The sequence below is a fragment of the Oratosquilla oratoria genome, chromosome 8 (assembly GCF_046742065.1).
Source record: "Oratosquilla oratoria isolate Oo_2021 chromosome 8, ASM4674206v1, whole genome shotgun sequence".
Lineage (NCBI taxonomy): Eukaryota > Metazoa > Arthropoda > Malacostraca > Stomatopoda > Squillidae > Oratosquilla > Oratosquilla oratoria.
Window position 1 is genome coordinate 19337723 of NC_134784.1, and position 25491 is coordinate 19363213.

Below are 25491 nucleotides of genomic sequence, written 5' to 3' on the forward strand. Positions count from 1 at the left end.
TTCTCCTCTTCCTCCTTTAGACATATTCATCATTCAATCTAATATAAGACAGTATCCATTTTCCATCATTTTTACCCGAAACTGTTTTTATGTAATAATGAATTCATCAACAGCCTGTGGAACGGTAGTCAGATTATTATTTGAGTGTACTCCTTCGCGCCACGAGAGTTATGACGCAAAATATTGATAAAGATTATTAATTTTTATTTTTTCTGGCTTTATACGTGAAACCTGAATGTACCATCGTGCTCGGGAGTTGTTTATGTAGGAGAAAATATGTTTTATTCTACACTTGTTTTCATATTTGCTATATACATTGATTACAAGTAAATATGTGTATAAACCAATTATTTCTTTTCCTTGAATTCAACTTTACATAATTAGTTTTTTACCCTATCGAGTTTTGTTTATAGTTGTGAAATGACAGCTCTATCTAATGATTGAAACTAAAATTTCCTATCTTATGAAGAAAGTGGAGAAACATAATATTTTCTGAGCAAGGTGAGGAATTTTCGCGTTGATGGTGCATCTGTGTGGAGCAGTAGCCTGCAGGACTATTAACTGTACCGAGCTGAAAGTCAGAAATCGAGTATAATTTCTTATTGGAACATTCCCTTCCCTTTTACGCACATAAAACAATCCCATCAACCACTCCACTATTCATTTCAATTTTTCCTAGATATTTTACACGACGTTCCTCTAGTCCAATTTTTTTTAATCTATTTTTTCCTCTGCTATTTATATTTTATCTTTTGCACTGGCTTTATCATTCTTCTCTCTCATCAGTTATTCTCCTAACATGCACCGCTACACCAAATATTCCGCCCATCTTTTCATAACCTCATCCTTAACTAACAACTGTCCATCTGCTGACCTCATCCCGTTCTCTGCTCAATTCCCGTACTCTTTACACTTCCTTCGAAAGAATTTTTATATATATATAATTCTAAGACAAACGCCTACTTTATCCCACATTAATCCATCTCTTTTTTTCCACAACTTACGTTTTTCTTCCATCCTCTTTATTTCATATTTCTCTTTTTTTTCAATTATTCTTTGCATGCGCGTCACTTATACGCCATCACAACAGTCACCTCTTCATTTTACTATTAACTACACTCACCTTTTTCCATCCATTCTCCTCACCCACACATCATTTTTCTTAATCATTGAAACATTTCTTCGCTCTTTCCTTCATACATTCACTCCCAGAACTCTCCCAGTCACCTTCCTGTACAACACTACACAACTATTAATGCATTCTCGATGACCCTCCCACTAACCACTCTAGATCATATCTATCTATGTAAACTTTCTCTCTAGATACTATCAACTATTATCCATCACTATCAGGACCATACACTCAAATAAACACCCATACCTCCAACCTATTCTCATTTTACCCTCAGTAATATTGATGGCATTTTCTTTCACCCAACACTTACATATTTCATCATTCATCAATAGAACGAATCCTTCCTCTACTCGCCGTCCCTCCATTCCCGACACCTTATATATCACATTCCTAAACTCAAAAGTGCCTTTCCTTATCAGTTTATCAAGGCTAACACATCCACCTCTCTTTTCGCAAATTTACAATCAACCTTCCTTTGGTCCTTATTTGCTTGACATCTACACACATTCAAAGCTTTAAATACTAAGACCCTATACATAAGAAATGTACGTCATACCTCTCAGTTTAGCTTCACTCAAGGCTAACACATCCACCATTCTTTTTACAAATTTCCAATCAATCTCCTTTTTTGTTCGTGTTTGCTTGACACCTACACACTTTCAAAGCTTTAAATACTAGGACCCTATACATAAGAAATGTACGTCATACCTTTCAGTTTAGCTTCACTCAAAGCTAACACATCCACCTTTCTTTTTGCAAACTCCCATCAATCTCCTTTTTATTCTTGTTTGCTTGACACCTACACACATTCAAAGCTTTAAATACTATGACCCAGTACATAAGAAATGGACGTCATACCTTTGTCCCATTCCGACAGACCTGGGTGATTGCAGTCGTAGGTGCTTTTGAAGGTTTTTAACTACAAATCCGTCTTCGCCGAATCCTGTCGTGTGGATTCCTTCCTGGTTGCTTCCTTCTAATGCCCCAATGCCAAAGAATGCCTTACCTCTAGAGGGGAAGAGTAACTCAAGCAAGAACACACCAGCGGCAAACGATAGCCCTACCCCAAGCACGACGAAAATGCCCTGAAGAAGAAAAACATTTATTATTATCCATGCATGCATATACCAAAGGCTTCCCCCACCCCCTTTACAAGGGAGGTAGCCAAAATACAAAGCATAAGATGCATTCCCACCCGTTTACTATTATGGGCAAATTTTAAATACATTGTGCTGGATAATCATATAAAGAATTTATTTTGTTGTGAAGTAAACTTTCAGTTAACCTCCTGAAACTATGATATGATTTGCGTATTTCGTTATAGCTGACATTAGATGGATTTGTTCAGCGGAGGAGAAACCCGAGAACTAAATTGATTATACCATTCCTCTGTGCAGTGTTTGTGTATGTGTGTGTGTGTGATTCACCATGGTCTTGGATCACGTGTTGAACCCGTGATCGACAGCTAAGCTATTTTTCTCCCGGAAGAGAGCTCAAAGCTCATATCTGAGTGCGTGCGTGCGTGCGTGTATGTGTGTGTGTGTGTGTGTGTGTGTGTGTGTGTGTGTGTGTGTGTGTGTGTGTGTGTGTGTGTGTGTGTGTGTGTCCGTGTGTGTATGTGTGTGGGTGTGGGTGTGTGGGTGTGTGTCCGTGTGTGTATGTATACATGTATAATTCAACTGAAATGCACTGGGATGGAGATCAAGCACGGGCAGTAGGTAATCGTAATCAGCGCCATTCTTCCGAACGAAACCATCACACTCTGAATCGGAGTTCGTGAACGTGTTCGAAGTTCCCGACGTCCTTACCCAAAGGCCGGTCATGTTGTAGGCCTCCGTCACTGTGACTTTGGTGGGTGCGCTCAGGCAAGCCGTCGCATTGGGAAGCTCTTGACTTAACCAATTGCCGTACAAATCGTGCTCGACCAAGGCCTGGATTCTGCCAGGAAGAGAAAGTGGTATGTTTTATCCAGGTTAAAGGTACGGTTAAACAAGTATGGCGTAACTAGATATACCATATGTAAGGTTGCTTTCCCAGTACCGGTATTTCTAAATCATCACCCATTACCAGTCAGGTTGAACTCCTGTACAGTTTCTCCATATGTAGGCGGACAACAATTCAAATTAGAACGTGCACTTTGGTCTTATATTTACTCACTCCTTACTAACACATGCGGTTCAATAAGTTAATCCATTTGGTTTAAGGAAATACATTTTTTTCAAGGGCATTGCCCTGAAATATAGTGTGAAGTTTAGTTTCCGCTCTCTAGTATCAGACACTAACCACCCTATTAACCTTGAGACTCTTGAATTGACAATTAAAATATGTCCCAAAAAATATTTGCAAAATATTTATCTATACTTTGAACTTTCATGTTAAACATTTCTTTGTGTTATTATTCATCTTTAAACCAACTTTGAGACTTTTCTTGTTCAGATCACTCATTATATCTTGTACATCTTCTTTTCTGAGTCAACCACGCAATTATATACATTGCATTTTTGCATCTACGTATTCGATTGCAAAATAAAAAATATACAAACAAACCACTCTTTCTGATCCATTTATAATTAACACTGATGTTATCCTACCATCAACGATTCCCTTTGCATTGCAGTATCGTTCATTAGTATTCTGGCCTTGTTATTAACGATTTCTCATTGCCACGATCTTCCACCAAACTTAGCCATTCCACGGGCATGATAAAGTGTACCCGTCACATAATCCTTAACTACGTAAACATTTCTCATCCTTTGATTGAACTTTTGTGACATAATCCTGCAGACAGGCTTCCTTAGAGAACAGATGCCACCAGAGTCTCTTGATAGTTTAAATAAAGTTCTAGTTCGTTCCTGTCTCTCTTCCTCCCTACCCTCTACCCCAACACCCGCGACTACTCATTCTGACGGTAAAAACCTGTCCAGACGAGCGGGGCTAATCGGCGGGCATGCCCGTCAACGGGCACGTTTGACGGGCAAACGGTCAAATTGCCCGAGTGCTCGTCGAGCGAAATCACTAAGGCGGTGCCCGGTTGTTGGAGCTTCGACCTTGCCAGACGCAAGTTAATATCGTGAACCCACAGCAGGCTTCCCTCCCACATCCCACGTTTCTTTGTATTAGTATTTTTGTGTGATAATATTTGCATTGTGATAGTTTGCCATTCGTTTGTAAGTGGCTCTTCGAACACCTTCAGCTCAGCGTATGTAACCAACTTAGAGTCCGGCGAATTATTCATTTGTTCGTTTATTTATTCATTTATCTATTTAATATATTTTATTCAATTTTATTTTTATTTGTTATTTATCTTTTTTTTTCAATTATCATTCCACACTTTCAGCACCTCACAAACTGGTTACAATGTTTAGCTAAGTCCCTTCGTTATTCTTGTTGAACATTGTGCATTATCGTAGTTCATTGTCAATCAGTTTTATAATCAATACGTTACATTTTGTTAGCTGATTACATATTATTCAGGATCCTGTTTGTTTTTTCAATTTTATATTTTTCACCACAATTACTTATATCATACCCACATAAATCATGTATCTTCCCAATAATTCCACCTTGCCACTCCACATAAAATAGGGGAGTTAACAAACAGGGATTATTTGTCATTTGTGTTGCAATAAATGTAATAGTATATATTTTAATAGTTGAATATAATCGCGGTAGTATCTGATATTCAAGTGACGAGGTATGTGTTCACATTGAATTAGCTGATTTCAAGAGGGTATTATGATCACTTACCTTTACATCAAACAGTCCAACATATACCCGTTTTCTTTGTTCACATGTGACAGAAAACGGAACGGAAAAGCCGACGACTCATACATAACTGAAGTTATGTTGGGCAGCTGCAGATCATTTGAAGAAAGTGTATTTGATATTTGATAAACGTTTATTAGAATTCCAAGAGAGAGAGATTTTTTCCGGGATGTGGTGCACTGGTCGAGTGTAGAACAGCTACACACACAATTACATGCACGCAAAATCATACCCACAGAGAGAAAGAGAGAGAGAGAGAGAGAGAGAGAGAGTCATAGAGGCAGAGACAGAGAGACAGACACGCAGACAGAGACGAACAGAGAGAGAGAGAGAGAGAGAGAGAGATAGGGGCAGAGACAGAGAGACACAAACACAGAAAAAGAGAAAGAGAAAGAGACAGAGACAGAGACAAAGACAAACACAGAAACAGAGACAGAGACAAAGGCAGAGAGATAGAGAGACAGACCATTTTCATTTGTATTCCTCTGAAGATGTGAATAACACGGAAGTATTTGGGAATTCTGTTTCTTACCTATTTCTTACCAGCAATACACACACACACACACACACACACACACACACACACACACACACACACACACACACACACACACACACACACACACATATATTTATATATATATATTATATATATATATATATATTTTATATGTGTGTGTGTGTGTGTGTGTGTGTGTGTGTGTGTGTGTGTGTGTGTGTGTGTGTGCGTGCGTGTGTGTGTGCGTGTGCGTGTGCGTGTGTAAGACATACAATGGTTTTGTACATAACTATAAGAACGCAAAGGCACCATTGGAGCGGACATGTCAATTTCTTCGAGTGGAAACATTAAAACGCTTACTTGGCATTGATAGTGCCCATAAACGTCAACTCCTTCCGTCCGATCATGCAGAAGATCAGCGGCCAATATGCTTCCTTTGCTATATAGAAGTCACACTTCCCTAGAAGAAAGAGAAAGAAACAAGTGAGCCATCTTGTAGTCCAAGGGATTCTTATAAGAGGCCTCAACTAGACTAAAAGATTCTAAACTAAAGTGAAAGGTTATTAAATGGTTTAAGAGATTTACAGTGCTGGGCTTATTACCGGAGCACAGGCAATGCGTTACCGAAAAATGTGGGTTTCATTTCCATCAATGCCTTTTTAACATATATATATATATATACATATAATACGTTCCGCTGAAGAGGATCACAGCCAGTGATCGAAATATACGGAAATCGTTATTTCCTTTCTTTTCTTAATCCAATCAACAGTGGATCTTTAGTATAGATTCAAACAAAACGATGTGTTCTATTTTACGCGATTCCCAATTATGATGGCCATTGGCACCTCGACCAATTATAGGGGGATATTTGTAGGAGTCTATAAAAACTTAGCCCGCTAAAAAAAATTGACGCCCTCGTTGTCATCACAGTTGAAATTCGTATGAATTAGGCCCCAACATGTCGTTTACTTGAATGCATTGAAAACATAAACAAATAATCCTAGTTATGGTCATTTGTCATTGTAAGATGAGAAACATTCACAAATAACAGACACTTACTCGTTATGGGAGCGGAAGAAGGCGATGGCTTTCTGACACGCAACCGACACGAAACCAGAAACTATATAAATCTCGACTCCCAGTGATATATGACACAGCACCTTATCATTTGCTACAATATTTTGTCGCTGGTTACCGCAATTCTTATGCACAAAAATCTATTAACAGTGTAGCTAATCAAATTAAGATAGTCATTGCACCTGTTTTCTATATTTTGTAAAATTTAGTGCACAAAGATGATCTGAACACTGTATTATTTTGTATCGATAATTTTGTCTAAATGATTCGTTAGTAATTACATTTTTGTGTTTTCCTATGTGCTGTAAACTACAACTAGCTATAAAATAATTCAAGGATGAATTACTAGAGGAAAGATGTAACGAAATTGGAGCTTGAAATTCATTTCTGGTAAGAAAATTTTTGTATAATCAGAATATTCCTGTGCCACAACTGGAATATATTGAAACTTAGGGCCCAATCACACCAAGCTTACGACCTGTTTCCGACCACCGGCGACTAGGTGGTCGCCGACCAGTTGCAGGTAGTCTTTGGAAGTCGCTGGTAGTCGGTAATAAGGTAGATAAATAGACAGATCGATCAAAGGATTACAAAGGATTACAAAGGCGGAGTATGCCGACAGGAGACCTTTTGATCCCTATCTAGGTCGGATGCGAAAAAAAAATCATATTAATAATAAAATAATAAATAAAAACTATAATAATGTAAATAACAAATGAAATACATAAATAAATGCATAGGCATAGTTAAATAATAAACAAACAGGTAAATAGTAAATAATAATAAATTGACATATAACTAATAATAAATTAAAATCAGACAGACAAATTATAACAAAACATAAACAAATAATATAAGATAAATTATAATCATTACAGCATCTTACTTAGGTATTTATCTAAATGATTCCTAAAGCTTCGAACTGAACTGCATTGCACTACCTGTGCAGGAAGTTTATTCCATTCATTAACTACACGGTTGGCAAAGTTGTTTCTACCTACTTCCAAATTGAATCTATTTCCGGACAGTTTGAGACCATTGTTTCTTGTCTGATTCTCATTCAATGTGAAAATTTGGTCACTTTTGATGTTGTCAATTCCCTTTAAAATCTTAAAGACCAGTATAAAGTAAACTATGATTCTACGCTTTTTTAGGGAAAACAGATTCATGTGTTTTAGTCGATTTTCGTATGATTTATTTTTGATATTTGGAACCAGTTTTGTGGCTCGCCGTTGTACTTTTTCCAGTCTGTCAATGTCTTTAATGAGATTCGGTGACCGTACGGAAACAGCATATTCCAAATGTGGACGAACTAACGATTTATATAGGTTGTTAATGAGTGATGGACTTTTGAAATCAAAAGATCGCGCAATCAGTCCTAGAATCTAATTTGCCTTCTCAGAGGCTGAAATACACTGCTTGGATGATTTGAGGTCGTTACTGATAATTACGCCGAGATCTTTTTCACTATCCACTTTTGTTAACGAATTTCCAAATAACTTGTAATCGTACTTACTGTTATTTTTACCTATGTGCATTACCTTGCATTTACTTGTGTTAAATTTCATTAGCCACTTTTCAGACCATTGCTGTAATTTATCTAAATCTTCTTGAATATCTAATTGGTTTGAGTGATCATTTGCCACTCCGCACAGTTTTGTATCATCAGCAAATTTGGAAACAGTTGATTTTAGTCCATGGTCTATGTCATTTATATATACTATGAATAGAAGTTGCCCAAGAACGGAACCCTGAGGAACTCCACTTGCAACACTTTTCCATCCAGAAGTTTTTCCATTTAAAACAACTCTCTGTTTTCGACCATTCAACCAATTACTAGTCCAACCTAATAGGCTACCACTTATTCCATGCAAAGCTAATTTAGTAAGTAGTCTTTCGTGTGGGACGGTATCAAAAGCTTTTGCAAAGTCTAGATATATTAAATGTATATTGTTTCTTTTGTCATAATTCGAGATAACTGTGTTGTAGAATTCGAGTAAGTTAGTCACGCCAGAACGTTTTCGTCTGAAACATACACTGAATAGTTCCCAGTATATTGATTTTCATTTTATCAGTTCCATTAACTTCTTCCATTTCAATTCCTTGCATAGGTTTTATGTCGCCGACCGATCGCTTGATTTTTGGTTAAAGGTGATCAGAAATAGGCCATAAGCTTGATATGACTGGAGCATTAAGAAGGTGGGTTGATGAATCCATTTCCTTTCGGGTGAAGACGAGACTGGGAGAGGTGAATCTACAAGGAATACTTACATCCTCTGATGTTACCAGAAAAGTATTAATCATATCAGTCGAATGATATAGATATTCTCATGCATTTTTTCCATGATAATCCTCGTTGATTGTACATTGTGTATACCCGAATATCGATGTCAGTAGTTAAATCTTGGCACAAAATATCCACATATTTACACATCATTATAAAAACTACTTGATTTTAATTAGAAACTGGTACTCTTTGTTTTTTGTTTTTCCTGTACCAATTGTATTTTCCTTAATGCTTGTTTAAGTGTGACATTTTAACAAAGGAAGTTCTGTTCAATAGTTTAGTTTAATGTATTTCTCTGGAGTTTAGCGAGACAAGTATATGAATAATGGCAAACTTAAAGTGTTATTTACAGAGTTCTTTTAACCCATTAAACTCCGATGACAAGATGTCTTGTCATTTGGTCAAATAAAACAAAAAATCATAAAACACCAAAATGTTTGATCAAACACCAGAAAAATATGACGTCAGTCCCCGCTTCGCTCGCGAGCGAAGCGAGGACTGACGTCATATTTTTCTGGTGTTTGATCAAACATTTTGGTGTTTTATGATTTTTTGTTTTATTTGACCAAATGACAAGACATCTTGTCATCGGAGTTTAATGGGTTAAGCCGCACGAAGTCTGTTCCCTATGAAAATTACATTAGCTAGTGCAAAAGGACGCAAAACAGAAATACATTTCTAAAGATTAGAAAGAACGAGCCAATTATATGAAATATTCAATCTTTCTCCGATACTTTTTCTTTTAGATATAACTGTTCAATATTTCCCCAGAATGAAGCGTGAAAGATACACGTGATGATAAAGACATTCCAACTGTTCACGTGACCAAGCATAAATACTTTAATGCTCACTTATGCTTTGTAGTTCTTTACAGAATCTTCCTAATTTCCAGACTTTCGTCATTCCCTATAAATGTATTTTTCATAAAGACTGATTCAATGAAATTTAAGAATTACATATCACGATCAAATTTGATAATGAATATAATCTATCTCTCGTTTAACTAAAGTATATTTTAATCCCTAGTTTTGTATTGAAATGTATTAACTTTGTTATGCAAACGCCAAGCTACCCGTACATTGTAATGAGGTTATAAGGTGGAGCCTTGTTTCAAGACATTTCATGCTGGAATATATCAAATATTATCTAATAAAATAATCTCATGCTCGCAATATTAATGTCTACACAACCCCCTGTTAAAAAAAAAGGTGTTAACTAGTTTACAGGCAACACCAGAAGGTTAATCTTACAAAGTTACCAATTTTCGAAAAGTCGTCTGATGTGATTTTCATGCAGGTCGTCTCTTCCACAAGAAGCGCATGTTCGCCTTCTCTGACGTCCACGAAAGCCGCGTCGAAGAGCTTTGTTGTTTTCAAGTACGAAGAACGGCCCTCCTCTCGGTCGACTCGGGCCAATTCCCCGTAAATCCCGGCCTTGGCCTTCTGCAAGAAATAAGGATTTCTGAGGAAACGCTTGATTATAAAGGGTTACAAAGGCGGAGCAAGCCGACAGAAGACCTTTTGGTGCATAACTAAGTCAGATGTGGAAAAAATATAATAATGATAAATAAAAATGAATAGATAAAAGTTATAACATATATAATAATGAATAAAATAAATAAATGCATAGGTATAGTTAAATAATAAACCAACAGGTGAATATTAAATAAAAAATTGACAGATACTAATAATAAATGAAAATCAAGCAAACAATAATACATACATACATACATATACCAAAGGCTTTTTCCCCCTTACACGGGGGGAGGGGTAGCCAAAAAGAAAAACGCATAGAAACCACTCCCACCCATTCCATTCCCTACATATTCCAGTCCCCTCCACCCTCCAACCTCCCTCTTATCTTGGCACCTCCTGGATGACGGGTCATCCCTGTATCCTGTCCACTGCCCTGGGTCAGAAGCAGTGTCACAAGACACAGCACATCCACAGCAAGGCCGCTTCATTAAATCGGTGACCCCCTCCCCCCTCTCCATCCCTTCATGCAGAAAAGGAGAAGACGGGGAGAAATCCCCTCGGGCTGCGTCAATTTTTTTCTCATACATACTTCCTCAACCCCAATCCCCCACCCACTCCCCTTCATGCATCACAGCATCATCCATACACAACCCCTCTCCATTCACCCCAATCTTCTGCCCTCTCCCGTTCTTCCTCAAGAGGCAAACAATAATAAACAGACAAATAATAACAATAAATAAACAAATAATATAAAATAAATGGCAGTCATTACAGCATCTTGCTTAGGTGTTTATCTAAACGAATCTTAAAGCTTCGAACTGAACTACATTGCGCTGCCTCTGCAGCCCCTAATCTTATTCCCACCATTTACATTCTCAAATATTCATACTATATTATCTGTTTACAAGCTAACTTACTCCCAGGTATTCTGTTAGGGCGGTTGAAGCTTCAAAGATTAGTTTGAAGGGTTTGTCGTCGATGAGTTCTTGTAAGGTGTCAATTCTGATGGGAACGTACTTGACCGCCAACAGAGACGTTAGTGCTCCGCTGTAGGACCTCATGATGACCAACACTGCCAACAGCCACAGTGCTGTCAGCATTCGGGTTGTCAACAGCGTATACGGTCTCATCAGAGCTGCAAAGAGTTGACCTTGTCTTAGAAAAGTTGTGACCACAGGATTTACGAAAAGCGTTCTTGACTGGAAATAAACTACAAGCATATTAGAAGACAAATAAGGAAATGTATTTTTTTTTTCATAAATGTTCATAGAATCAATCAGTCACTCACTCAGGTGTTTGTTTATACTGAGGGCAATCTAGATATGATGAATGAAGAAAAATGCCTCCCCCTTCCACGTTCTTCAGTTTTTTGACCCGTCATCCAGGAGGTGCTAAGATGGGAGGGAGGGTGGAGGGGTGTGAAGTGTATTCAGGGATGGAATGGGTGGGAATGATATTATGCCTTTTCCTTTTTGGCTACCTCCCTTGTAAGGGGGAAAAAACCTTGGTATATGTATGTATGTATATATATGTATATATATATATATATATATGTGTGTGTGTGTGTGTGTGTGTGTGTGTGTGTGTGTGTGTGTGTGTGTGTGTGTGTGTGTGTGTGTGTGTGTGTGTGTGTGTGTGTGTGTGTGTGTCTGTGTCTGTGTGTGTGTGCGTGTGTGCTTGGAGGAGAAAGATACTGAAGTGTAAAGAGGCTTCATTTCTTCTCATCTATTGTGGATGATCTCCGTTCATCACATTTTCTATTCTTGTCTCGTTCGTTGATTTTATCTAACACGTGTCCAACTGTTCACGAAGTTACGAAACTCCGTGGTTACACCTTGAATGCAAAGTATTACGTATTAGGTGTTGAGAGGATGATTCATGTTGGCCGTAAGGATCACAAAAGCTGTTTGTGTGATGTGAACATCCATGATTGGACGCCTTGAACCAATGGACGTTGAATGTTTGGATCATTCCAAGCAAAATTATTTGGTTTCTTCTCATAGGTAACCACGCCCCGTCTCTCCCAGTGGGCTACGACAACCAATCAGGGAGTTTCGAAACGTTGGCAACCATTGGACACTTGTTAAGTAATGTCAAATAACAAAAGAATAGTGGGTTGTATAGAGAATACTCGGAATTAGATAAATAGAAGTGAGTATTCTTTGTGTGTGTGCATGTGTGCGTTTGTGTGTGTGTATGTACGTACGTACGCACGTATGTATTCACTTTTTCACTTGGTCTTTCGATCACGTGTTGGACTCGTGATCGAAAGCTATTTCCCTCCTGAAAGAGAGCTCAGAGCTCGTAGGTCCGATCTATGGGTAATGCTATGACCTTGCACACACACACACACCCAACTCCCCGCCCACGAGAGTCAGAGTAACGACCCGAGGCACAGCGATACCGAAATAATTTCGGCCCTGGGCAGGATTCGAACTGTGTACTGGGAGCACTTCTACTTCCCAGTTCAGCGCTCTACCAACTGTGCCACCGAGTCGGTGTATGTATGTATGTATGTATGTATGTATGTATGTATGTATGTATGTATGTATGTATGTATGTATGTATGTATGTATGAATGTATGTGTGTATGTATGAATGTATATATGTATGTATGTATGTATGCATGTATGTATGTATGTATGTATGTGTGTGTGTATGTATGTATGTATGTATGTATGTATGTATGTATGTATGTATGTATGTATGTATGTGTGTGTGTGTATGTATGTATGTATGTACGTATGTATGTATGTATGTATGTATGTATGTATGTATGTATGTATGTATGTATGTATGTATGTATGTATGTATGTATGTATGTATGTACATCAAGTCTGCTAACATTGCAAATGGTACTCTTCCCTGTTCAACCCATGTTAATTATGATAATTAATAATTATCATTCTAAAAATTGTTGAATGCTTCTATGCAAACTTTCATAAATTCCTTGTTTCTACGTTAATACAATATTTTCACACACAAAAGAAATACCATCAAGGGATGAACCTCTACTTCAGAAAAAATATATATATATATATATATATATATATATATATATATATATATATATATAAATATTTGCCTTCACGCATTCTAGTCTTCCTGAATCGACAATAATATCTAACGTGGAAGACAAACAAACATGTAATATGAATCAACTGAGACCCATTTTGATCCTGCAATTCCCCTCGGCAAATAAGTACCGTCCTCTGTCATCTTAAAAGATTTAGAAAACGGGTGATACAAACGGGTTTTAATGTTTGATATCGTCACGCCCCACACCTGGATGGTAAATTGGGCTCTGTCGTGACACAAGAGACTTAGTAGCATAGGGCAATTAATTGTGTGTGTGTGTGTGTGTGTGTGTGTGTGTGTGTGTGTGTGTGTGTGTGTGTGTGTGTGTGTGTGTGTGTGTGTGTGTGTGTGTGTGTGTGTGTGTGTGTGTGTGTGTGTGTGTGTGTGTGTGTGTGTGTGTCTGTGTGTGTGTGTGTGTGTCTGTGTGTGTGTGTGTGTGTGTGTGTGTGTGTGTGTGTGTGTGTGTGTGTGTGTGTGTGTGTGTGTGTGTGTGTGTGTGTGTGTGTGTGTGTGTGTGTGTGTGTGTGTGTGAGATTCACCATGGTCTTGGAGTGTTGAACTCGTGATCGACAGCTATCTCCCTCCCGGAAGAGAGCTGTGTGTGTGTGTGTGTGTGTGTGTGTGTGTGTGTGTGTGTGTGTGTGTGTGTGTGTGTGTGTGTGTGTGTGTGTGTGTGTGTGTGTGTGTGTGTGTGTGTGTGTGTGTGTGTGTGTGTGTGTGTGTGTGTGTGTGTGTGTGTGTGTGTGTGTGTGTGTGTGAGTGTGTGAATCTAATCGTCTTTGCCTAATTGTAATACTTGAGCTGTACCCTTAGGGTCCATCTCTATATCTCCATTGATCAAACTTTACAGTAAATCAATTATCTTTTCCCTCTCGAATTATTTTTACTCTCGTAATATATTTTCTATATCATTTCATCTTTTTAAGTAGCATTTCAATATGAATATAATTTTCTTAACATCCATCCGTCTGTCTTTTGTAGTTATTTACTATGTCCATTTGAGGATCTGTTATCGAATTCTAACAAATCCACTTTGTCTATTCTTTCGTTTTTTCGCTTTTTTTTTCGTTTTCAAGACAATTTCACACCATCTGTTTCTTCGCTCTTGTGTGGATAATCACGGAAACTTTTATTTACACATCTTGTTCGTCAGATTAAGAAATCATTCTATTTCTCGTCCTTTGGGTTAAATCCTCTTTCCACTACATCACTGGAACACGCAAATGCAAATGAGATTTTCATGTTAGTTAATAGTATATATGTCTCCCTTTTTTCTATATATATTTTCATCTGCAGACAATCCTTACTCGAAACTCCTTGATCCTTTTATTATTTTTTTTTCTTTGTGAGTGTTTCATCTCCTATTGTATAGCTCAATGAAGGTCTCTTCTTGCATTTGACTAATTCCAATAGTTTATGTATCATTGAAGTACACGCACACACACACCCAACTCCCCACCCACGAGAGCTGGGGTACTGACTCGCAGCGCAGCGATACTGAAATTATTTCAGCCATGGGTGGGATTCGAACCCGGAAAATCTACCATTGCGCCACGAGTGTGTGTGTGTGTGTGTGTGTGTGTGTGTGTGTGTGTGTGTGTGTGTGTGTGTGTGTGTGTGTGTGTGTGTGTGTGTGTGTGTGTGTGTGTGTGTGTGTGTGTGTGTGTGTGTGTGTTCACCTCGGATCTGCTGCAGCCTCTTTTCGAGACAGACACCACCGTGCGGCAGTGAGCGCAGAGCTCCTTGTTTGACGATGTGTGGGTAGGTCTGTGAATCGAACCCCGGTTCTCCGGCTTGTGAGGCCAGTGCCTTACCAATCCGCCGGGCCGTGTGTGTGTGTGTGTGTGTGTGTGTGTGCGTGCGTGTGTGTGTATACGTGTGCACCCGCGTGTGTGTAGATATATGTCTGTGTGTGTAGATGTACGTTTGCACTAGAACTTGTGATGCAAAATTAATTAATACTTGCTTGGTATATAACAGTTATGTATCGTCACTTCTTTCGACTATTTTCACATATATCATGTCGTGAACCACAAACTGATGTTTGATGAATATTACATCAAAGTCATTATTGTTCTTGACTGAGCTTTCTATTTGTGCACATTGTATTACTAGTATGCGCAATAGATTTACAGTTTACTATTGTCTGGGTTGTGCATACTCGGCAACATATACGAGTTTGTCGATTGCCTACTTTATCTTGTAAATTGTATTTTCGCACCTGTTCCTTTGTATATATTATCTGTATCTACTATTTGAGCTATAGTTATGGTATTTGAATCAAATGTGTTCTTTTTCATGAATAGAATATAGACAAACGCGCTAGTTTATGTCATTCTTCACACTGTGGGGTAAATATTCATAGAAAATGTGGCTTATAAATCTTCTGCCTGTACTGCGCTGCACTCCAATCTGTTAGCGAGTCTTGACATAACCCGTTCGAACCAGTTGTGTTGGCTTAGACTAAGAGTTGTTCTATCTGGTCTGTGGCTGTATAATTTGCGAGTGTTTTGATTTATTTCTGCCACCTTGTGTCTTTCTTATTTATAGTAAGGCCACATATTTATATAAATTGCAATTGCATTCGCATAAGTTTCGGTTATGTTTGACATATGTTCTGAAGGAAACAGCAATCAGGAAGAGAGTATCTAGTGCTTATTTAGATAAAACGTATTTTGTTACCCTTTTCTCTACGAAAGGTGTATCAAAGAGCGCAACAAAATAATCTAGATTAAACCAAAACAAACAACCAAAAATCCCTGAGTACAAAAAAGGTACTGACACACAAAATTTCTCTCTCTCTCTCTCTCTCTCTCTCTCTCTCTCTCTCTCTCTCTCTCTCTCTCTCTCTCTCTCTCTCTCTCTCTCTCTCTCTCTCTGTCTCTCTCTTTTATCATTTTGGCTGGATTACTCTCGATCTGTTATAAAAGTTAATCTGTTAATCCCTTGTTAATCTCTTTCTTATCAATGGGATGTAGCATAATTGGACAAAGTAGTTTGATTGTCGACAGAATAATGTACAAGTATTGTCAGAAGTTAGGTTCATGGTGGGATATCATAATCGTCAGACAAATCAACGAATACTTTGACAATGTCATTTACAGGGAAATCATCAAATATTTAAATCTGATTTCAGTGTTTTGAGTATTGAAACCCTTTATTCCCTATAATTTTTGCAATTATCCGGTTACGCAATTATCTGGTACGTAATTATTCTGGTACGCAATTGTCAGGGCTGCAATTGTCCAGGACCCAATTGTCCGGGCTGCAATTGTCCAGGAGGCAATTGTCCGTGACGAAACTGTTCATTCACCGTTTACATGTTATACATTACTTAGATTTCAATAAAATAATAATATACATAATGGGTAATTAAGCGAATTTATAGCACTGATTAAAGTTGATATTGTTATATGTTAGAATATATGTTCTAAATCGAATATTTTGTTTATGATAGTGAATTAAAAACCATCACAATGCTAGAGCTTGCCAGCAAGAGAACTTCTAGTCTATACAATGAAATATATTACAGAAAAGAATATAACAGATTAAGTATGTGCATAAAATGACATGCATACGGAAGAAAGTAAACAATGAAGAAGATATAGAGGCCATTACAGCATATCAGTTTATATTTCCTTCTTCTGAAACCTGAATTGTAATCTGTATTACGTGTTATAAAAGGGAAATCTGTTACATTCTTTGACTAGACGATTGGCGAAACTCTCTACTTACTTCTGGGTTAAACTTACATCCAAACTGTATAAACTCTGTTTTGATTCGTTTAGTTACTTTCTGGTGTAAAATGTCTCTCAGATCTGATGTTATTTACTTTCTTGAAATATTGAAAACATCTACCAAGCGATCTCCACCCAACGTAAGTCTTTCCGTATGATAATTGAATTCACTGTTCAAAAAAATAAAAAATAAATAAATGAATGTTCTAGAAGAATATGACAAATGACATTACGAAGAATAAACCCACACGTCTCTGTACTTGTAGACCTATCATCTAATACTTTCGCCTTCAGGCTGGAATAATGAGACTTCACCTCCAACCTGCAAAGACGATGTTAAGGGCCATTTACATTGTCAAACACTTTGACAAACCCGGTTTGTCAGACAAGTGTTTGAAGTGATGTTTGACCGTGTGAATGGGGTATTTGGTCGTCAAACACGTTTGTCGAACGTGTTTGACAACCAAATACCCTATTCACACGGTCAAACATCACCTCAAACACTTGTTTGACAAACCGGGTTTGTCAAACCGTTTGACCGTCTAAATGCCCCTTTAGTTCAGAACCAATTACGAACACCGTAGAGGGGCCTACGGTCACCGTGTCCTCCGCAAACTCGACCAAATTACTTATACTCCAAATTCCTCTTCCTTACCCAACTTCAGCTGTCAATGGTCATTCCAACTTCAGCCAAGGTCTGTGTGGACACGACGATCTTGACATTGAGAAATAGATCATAGCATACTATACCATACCATACCATACCATACCATACCATACCATACCATACCATACCATACCATACCATACCATACCATACCATACCATACCATACCATACCATACCATACCATATCATACTATACCATACCATATCATACCATACCATATCATATATACCATACCATATCATACCATACCAAACCATATACCATACCAAACCATATCATATTATACCATACCATATCATATCATACCATACCATACCACCACACGCCATACCATACATACCATGCCACCACATGTCATATCATACCATAGCATACCATACCATACCATACCATACCACAGCACGCCATACCATAACATACCATACCAAACCATATCTTATCATACCATATCATACCGTAACATACCATACCATGCCGTACCATACCATGCCGTTCCATATCATACCATAACATACTATACTATACCATACCATACCATACCATACCATACCATACCATACCACAATACACCATATCATACCAAAACATACTATACCATGACTGAAATATAATGTCTCCAAATTTGCTAATTATACAGAAATATACGGAATGGCAAATAATCACTTAAACCAATTAGACATTCAAGAAGATTTAGATAAACTACAGCAATTGTCTGAAAAGTGGCAAATAAGATTTAACACAAGTAAATGTAAGGATATGCACATAGTTAAAAATAACAATAAATACGATTGCAAGTTATTTGGAAATTCGTTAACAAAACTGGATAGTGAGAATGATCTCGGCGTAATTATCTGTGATGATCTCAAATCATCTAAGCATTGTATTTGCGCCTCAGAGAAGGCAAATAAGATTCTAGGACTGATTGCGCGATCTTTTGATTTTAAAAGTCCATATGTCATTAACAAGCTATATAAATCATTAGTTTGCCCACATTTGGAATATACGAGTATTTCCGTACGGTCACCGAATTTCATTAAAGACATTGACATATTGGAAAAATTGCAACAGCGAGCCAAAAAACTGACTCCAAACATCAAAAATAAGTTATACTAAAGTCGACATGATACTATACCATAACATACCATACCATACCATACCATACCATACCATACCATACCATACCATACCATACCATACCATACCATAACATAACATAACACAAACCATACCGTACCATACCACACCATACCTTACCATACCATACTACACCATGCTATACCATACTATACCATACACCATATATCGTACTATACCATATCATACCATATATTACCATAGTATACCATATATTACCTTACTATACCATAACATAATACCATACCATAACATATCATGTTATACCATACTATACCATACCATACAATAACATACCATAACATATGTTATATCATACCATACTATACCATACCATACCATACTATACCATACCATACCATATCATGATATACCATCCCATATCATACCATACCACACCATACCATACCATACCATACCATACCATACTACAGTATATATACCATACCATACAGATGGCTGTTAGGTCACAGTAGCTGGCCAATTGCCGCTGCGACTCGTTCCCATTCCCATAAAGCTTTTCACGAGTAAAGGATTTTTACGTCACTAGCTCGTTAGGCCTATTCTGTCGCGAGAGCTTTACTCAGAATTCCGTGTATTCCCCATAAAGTCCGTTCCTCGAAGCTCATCAATCCCTCAGAAGCACCTTACGTCGGATTCTGTCAGTTCGTCAGTAGTGTTTCGGTAGTCTGTTTTCGGCTAAAAGCGTTATCCCACTGGGATATTTTTTCCTCCGATTGTTGTAACTGATCTACAGCCCGCAGTTCTCGGAAAGGCATCTCATATGTAGTAGGTAATAGTTTTCGTCCAGCATATCAAATTATATGTGTTTTTATATTGAGGAAAAAATAGTTGACCTTGGTGATTTTAACGTGATTTTTTTTTCTGGGGGTGAGCAGTTGGGCAGTCATCATCATATCATCATATACCAAAGGCTTTTTACCCCTTATAAGGGAGGTAGCCAAAAAAAAAGGCATAAAAACCACTCTCACCCATTCCATGCCTATCACACTCCACTCCCCTCCACTCTCTTCCCTCCCTTTTATCTTGGGCAGTACCGCCGATTAATTGGAGATTGGAGGAAAAATAGCCCAGTGTGATAGCCGGTAATAATACCCCAGTGTGATAGTTGGTAACCCCCTCAGTCTGTCAATTCCTTCTAGGAGATCCCACTACCGGCCAGTCTCGCTGTTCGATTCCCCATAACGAAAACCAAAAATGTCTGTGATATCTCACGCAATCTCTACGATTACCTATGGAGATCTAAACATTACGATCTGTTGGAGAATCAATTAGTAATCGGCATAGAGAATTTTTTTGTAGTTACTAAGTAAAGAAGTATGAATGTTATCTGTTGATGAGCATAAACAAACACAGCAATTATTTTGTTGTTGATGAGCATAAACATAAACACAAAATCAAGTAACGTAGATGCCGTAGCACATGAATGAAATAAAACTTAAACCCACTCTCGGAGAAAGATAAGCCGAGATACAGAGTAAGCCGTATATTTCAACCACTAGCTGTGGTCCTCATCAGCATTAACTGCTGAAGAGGATCACAGCTAATGGTCGAAATACACGGTTTACTCTGTATCTCAGCTTATCTTTCTCCGAGAGTGGGTTTAAGTTTGATAAACACAGAAATTACTTTGCTGAATGAGAACAGAGAACTGATCCCAGAATATCCTGAAGCAGGTCATCGCCTTGTTCTTCTCCGCTCTTGAAAAGCCAAGCACCTTTCTCTCAAGGACCAAGACACCGATGATGGTAAAGAGAGTCACGATGAATAGGGAAGCCAAGGTACCGGTCCAGACATAATACCCCAGTGGCTGGAAGAAACCCCAAGGGTCTGTCTCAGGTTGACCTCGCTTGACCAGAATCCGGTAGTAGTCGATTAGGATGGGCTGCGAAAACTCAACAACCTGAGACCTCGAGTATGTCAACCCGAAGGGGCCAAGTGCAAGATCCGCCTCCTGAAATAAAGTGAAGACCGTAATATTATAACATATTTGTAAATGTACACTAAAACCCACTATCGGAGAAATAGTATCAGAAGTACAGGAGCTCCGTATACTTCGACTTCTATCTGTAGTCCTCTTCAACTACAGATAGTAGTCGAAATATACGGATCTCCTGTACTTCTGTTATTATTTTTCCGATAGTGGGTTTAAGCGCACAAAGTAAAGACCAATAAGATTCTAGAGTAAACTTAAGATATTAACTAGTATTGACGTAAGTGGAGTAGGAAACACAGGAGTCTTAGTCTGATTTTATTCCTGACTAGTTTCGCAGGTATGCTTTTTCAAAGGAAGTCAAACTTATCAGAAATAAACTCAGACTAAGACTTGTGTTTCCTACTCCACTTACTTATTCCTGACTAGTTTCGCAGGTATGTTTTTTCCTTTGAAAAAGCTTACCTACGAAACTAGTCAGGAATAAACTCAGACTAAGACTCCAGTGTTTCCTACTCCACTTACGTCATATTAATTAGTAAATTTTATCTTTGACATATGAATGAGATGCCATATGGACGAGGCGCCATTCCAATACAAAAATTGTGCAGTAATCGTTAAGATAAACTACACTTGATCAAATAAAGAAGAAAAACACGGTGAGTAAGGATTACAAAGGATTACAAAGGCGAAGCATACCGACAGGAGACCTTTTGGTCCATAACTAGGTCGGGTGTGAAAAAATATATAATAATGATAAATAAAATAAAATTAAATAAGATGAAATAAATAAAATGAAAGTACATACATACATATACCAAGGCTTTTTCCCCCTTCCAAGGGAGGTAGCCAAAAAGGGAAAGGCACAAAAACACTCCCACCCATTTCATCCCTAAATACACTCCACACCCCTCCCACCCTTCCTCTCATCTGAGCACCTCCTGGATGACGGGTCATCCCTGCACCCTGCCCACCGCCCTGGGTCAGAAGCAGTGTCTAAAATGAAAGTGATATTAATATAAATAATAATGAATAAAATAAACAAATGCATAGGTATAGTTATATAATAAACAAACAGGTAAATAGTAAATAATATATAATAAATTGAGAGATAAATAATAACAAATGAAAATCAAGCAAATAATAAACAAACTGACAAATAATTACAAACAAATAGATAAATAATATAAAATAAATGGTCTGTACGAGCGATAGACCATAGCTGTGAGAATATGAGTGTACATTAAATGTATAAATCGGTGTCTGAGTGTTGAGGCATGAGGATGGACGATCAGTTTTGAGTGTGAAGATCTGTGTGTCAGCTCGATGTTTTGAGTTGGCATAAGCCATGCAGTGTCTGGGTTTTTCAATAAAAGCATTTGAGATAGAGTGTTTAGTTTAGGATATTTCACGTGTAGTGTTTGAGCTAAAACAGTGGCTCCCAAACTTTTTTTGGCCGCGACCCAAATCCAGGTCTGGTGAAGATGTGGCGACCCAAGTATCAAAAAGCAATTTAGTTTAGTTTAGTTTGGTTTTATGCGTAAGTGTAGGAAAGCTTTTGATTGAAATTATTATTATTATATATTTTTTTTCTAGCAAGGACTCGCGACCAATGTTTAGGTCGCGACCCATAGTTTGGGAATCGCTGAGCTAAAAGGACTGAATCTAAATGTGACATCAGAAGGCACTCAGCTTCAAACTCGCCTCGCACTTACATGTACACAGTTTGATCCCAATAGCTACCAGTAACCTGTTACCTGACCTAACTGCCCAAGCACATAAGACAGAGGTAAGGAATAGGCCGCAATAATTTGGGAATGGATGCTAACAGGAACTTGTATGAAGGGATGATTGTGCCAATATCACTGCATGGGGCAGAAACATGGAACATAAGAGAGGAAAAATTTAAATGTGTTTGAGATGAAATGTCTCACAAGTATGGTAGGGGTTTATTAGGCTGGACAGAGTGAGAAACAATGTGGTGAGGAGGAGATTGTGGGTGGAAAAGGAGTTGGGAGATAGGGTTGATTAAAGAGTATTAGGATGGTTTGGATACATAGAAAGAATGGGTGAAGAAAGACTAGTAAAAGGTGTGTGGAAGACAGAGGTGGAAGGAGTGAAAAGATGGGGACCGAGGATGAGATGGATGGATGGGGTAAAAGAGGCTTTCAGAAAGAGGGGGATGTCTGTTGAGAAAGGAAGGAAGAAGACAAAAGATAGGAGTGAGTGGAGAATGTTTGTATATGGATGATGATGTGATGCATAGAAGGGAGTGGGTGGGAGTTGGGTGGGGTTAGAGAGTGGTTATGCCCGAAGGGATTTCTCCATGTTTTTTATTCTTCTTATTCCTGATAGAGGATAACTAAGGATGAATGTGGGTAGGGGTGGGGTGATGAGATGTACAAGGGGTGAAAGTGGCGGTGGGCTGGAGGTGAGCATTAAGGGAGAGCGACTGGAGGAAGTGGATAGTTTTAGATGCTTGGGTACAAATGTGGCAGGGAAAGGTGGAGTGAAAGTGGAGGTAGAATGTAGATTGAGAGAAGCGAGTAAATGCCTTGGTGGATTAAAGAGTGTAATGAGGAATAGACATTTGGGAATGGATGCTAAGAGGAGACTGTATGAAGGAGTGATTGTGCCACCAGCACTGTATGGGGCAGAAACATGGAACATAAGAGAAGAAGAGAGAAGGTGTTTGAATGTGTTTGAGATGAGGTTACTAGGCTAGATAGAGTGAGGAATGAGGAGGTGAGGAGGAGAACAGGGGTGGAAAAGGAGCTGGGAGATAGGGTTGATGAAAGAATATTAGGATGGTTTGGACACATGGAAAGAATGAGTGAAGAAAGACTAGTAAAAGAGGTGTGGAAGGCAGATGTGGAGGGAGTGAACATGAGGGGACGTCCTAGGATGAGGTGTATGGATGGGGTGAAGGGGGCTTTGGGAAAGAGGGGAATGTCTGTTGAGGAAGGACGGGAGAGGACAGAAGACAGGGGTGAATGGAGAATGGTTGTATATGGATGATGTTGTGATTGCATGAGGTGGAATGGGCGGGGGGATGGGGGGTGAGGTAGTATGTGTGAGCAAAATTTGACGCAGCCCGAAGGGATTTCTCCCCGTCCTCTCATTTTATGCAATGGGGGGACGGAGAGGGGGGGTCGCCGATTTAATGAAGCGGCTTTGCTGTGGATGTGCTGTGTCTTGCGACACTGCTTCTGACCCAGGGCAGTGGACAAGGTGCAGGGATGACCCGTCATTCAGGAGGTGCTAAGATAAGAGGGAGGGTGGAGGGGTGTGGAGTGTATTCAGGGATGGAATGGGTGGGAATGACTTTATGCCTTTTTCTTTTTGGCTACCCCCCTTGTAAGGGGGAAAAAGCCTTGGTATATGTATGTATGTATGTATGTATGTATGTATGTATGTATGTATGTATGTATGTATGTATGTATGTATGTATGTATGTATGTATGTATGTATGTATGTATGTATGAGGGTAGGAGAGAGAGGTCGCCGATTAAATGAAGTGGCCTTGCTGTAGATATTCTGTGTTGTACTGTATTGCTTCTGACTCAGAACAATGGGTGAGATGCAGGGATGATCCGTCATCTATGAGGAACCAAGAAAAGGAGGATGGACGGGTGGTGTATGGAAGTGGAGTGGGTGGATATGAAGTGGGAGGGAGTGGATCATGCCTTTTGACTTTGGCTGCTTTGCTTGTGATGAGGACAAACCTTGGTATATATATATATATATACATATATATATATATTTATATATATATATATATATATATATATATATATATATACACACACACACACACGGAGTTAAACACGACAGCATTTTGGCACTGGTTAATCTTTTTACTGAGATTTTCAATTTTCCTCACAGTAGGTCTCATTTCAGGAGGGTGGGCAAATACAAGCCTTCCAAATTCTTCCATATTTAATTAACGTTTCGACTTCAGGGAGTCATCTTCAGAATAGTTACAAGAGAAAAGTCACAATTTTCAAAGCTACATGATTCACAATTGACAATGGTGTACAGACAACATGGGTTTAAATATGGGCCGCTTGGGAACGGTGCATGGTTCGTGACCCTCTACGTAGCCGGGCACTACGTCTTGGAGGGGAAGGGGGAGGGGGAGGGGGAGGGGGAGGAGGAGGAGGGAGAGGGGGGAAGTCAGGTAAGGTAGGTCTTCTCGCTGGGTCACCACGCTGGTCATGTGGGGGTTGGTGAGGTGTAGGAGGGGGAGGGGGAGGGGGAGAGGAAGGAGGTGGGTGTTGCTGTTGTTGGGCTCCAAATCTCGTGGAAGAATTAAATAGCGGGATGGCAGAAATCATATTACATTGAATATTAATAATTGGAGCTCTCTCCCTAATGTGGATGGCTTCAAGCATTTTTAGTTCCTTAATTTTGGCACAGTGTGCAACTATCCTAGTGTTATCCACGATTGTCTTCCTATCGATTAAAGCCTGGTGGTATTGGAGGTGGTGTTGTTTAATTGTGAATCATGTAGCTTTGAAAATTGTGACTTTTCTCTTGTAACTATTCTGAAGATGACTCCCTGAAGTCGAAACGTTAATTAAATATGGAAGACTATGGAAGGCTTGTATTTGCCCACGCTCCTGAAATGAGACCTACTGTGGGGAAAATTGAAAATCTTAGTAAGAAGATTAACCA

The 25491-nt window shown here is 38.7% G+C and overlaps 1 protein-coding gene across 1 annotated transcript in view; it reads right to left on the bottom strand.

Annotated features, from left to right (window-relative positions):
• Positions 1–456: 456 nt before the first annotated feature.
• LOC143027321 (uncharacterized) overlaps positions 457–25491 on the bottom strand; it is a 34042-nt gene continuing 9007 nt past the window's right edge. The window contains exons 3-13 of the mRNA XM_076188593.1: positions 20511–20835; positions 19158–19183; positions 18986–19009; positions 18112–18245; positions 17305–17378; positions 11159–11376; positions 10025–10208; positions 5760–5859; positions 2944–3073; positions 1994–2220; positions 457–571 (exon numbers count right to left, since the gene is read on the bottom strand). Coding sequence (XP_076044708.1) covers positions 457–571; positions 1994–2220; positions 2944–3073; positions 5760–5859; positions 10025–10208; positions 11159–11376; positions 17305–17378; positions 18112–18245; positions 18986–19009; positions 19158–19183; positions 20511–20835 — 1557 coding nt within the window. The remainder of the gene's footprint in view (positions 572–1993; positions 2221–2943; positions 3074–5759; positions 5860–10024; positions 10209–11158; positions 11377–17304; positions 17379–18111; positions 18246–18985; positions 19010–19157; positions 19184–20510; positions 20836–25491) is intronic.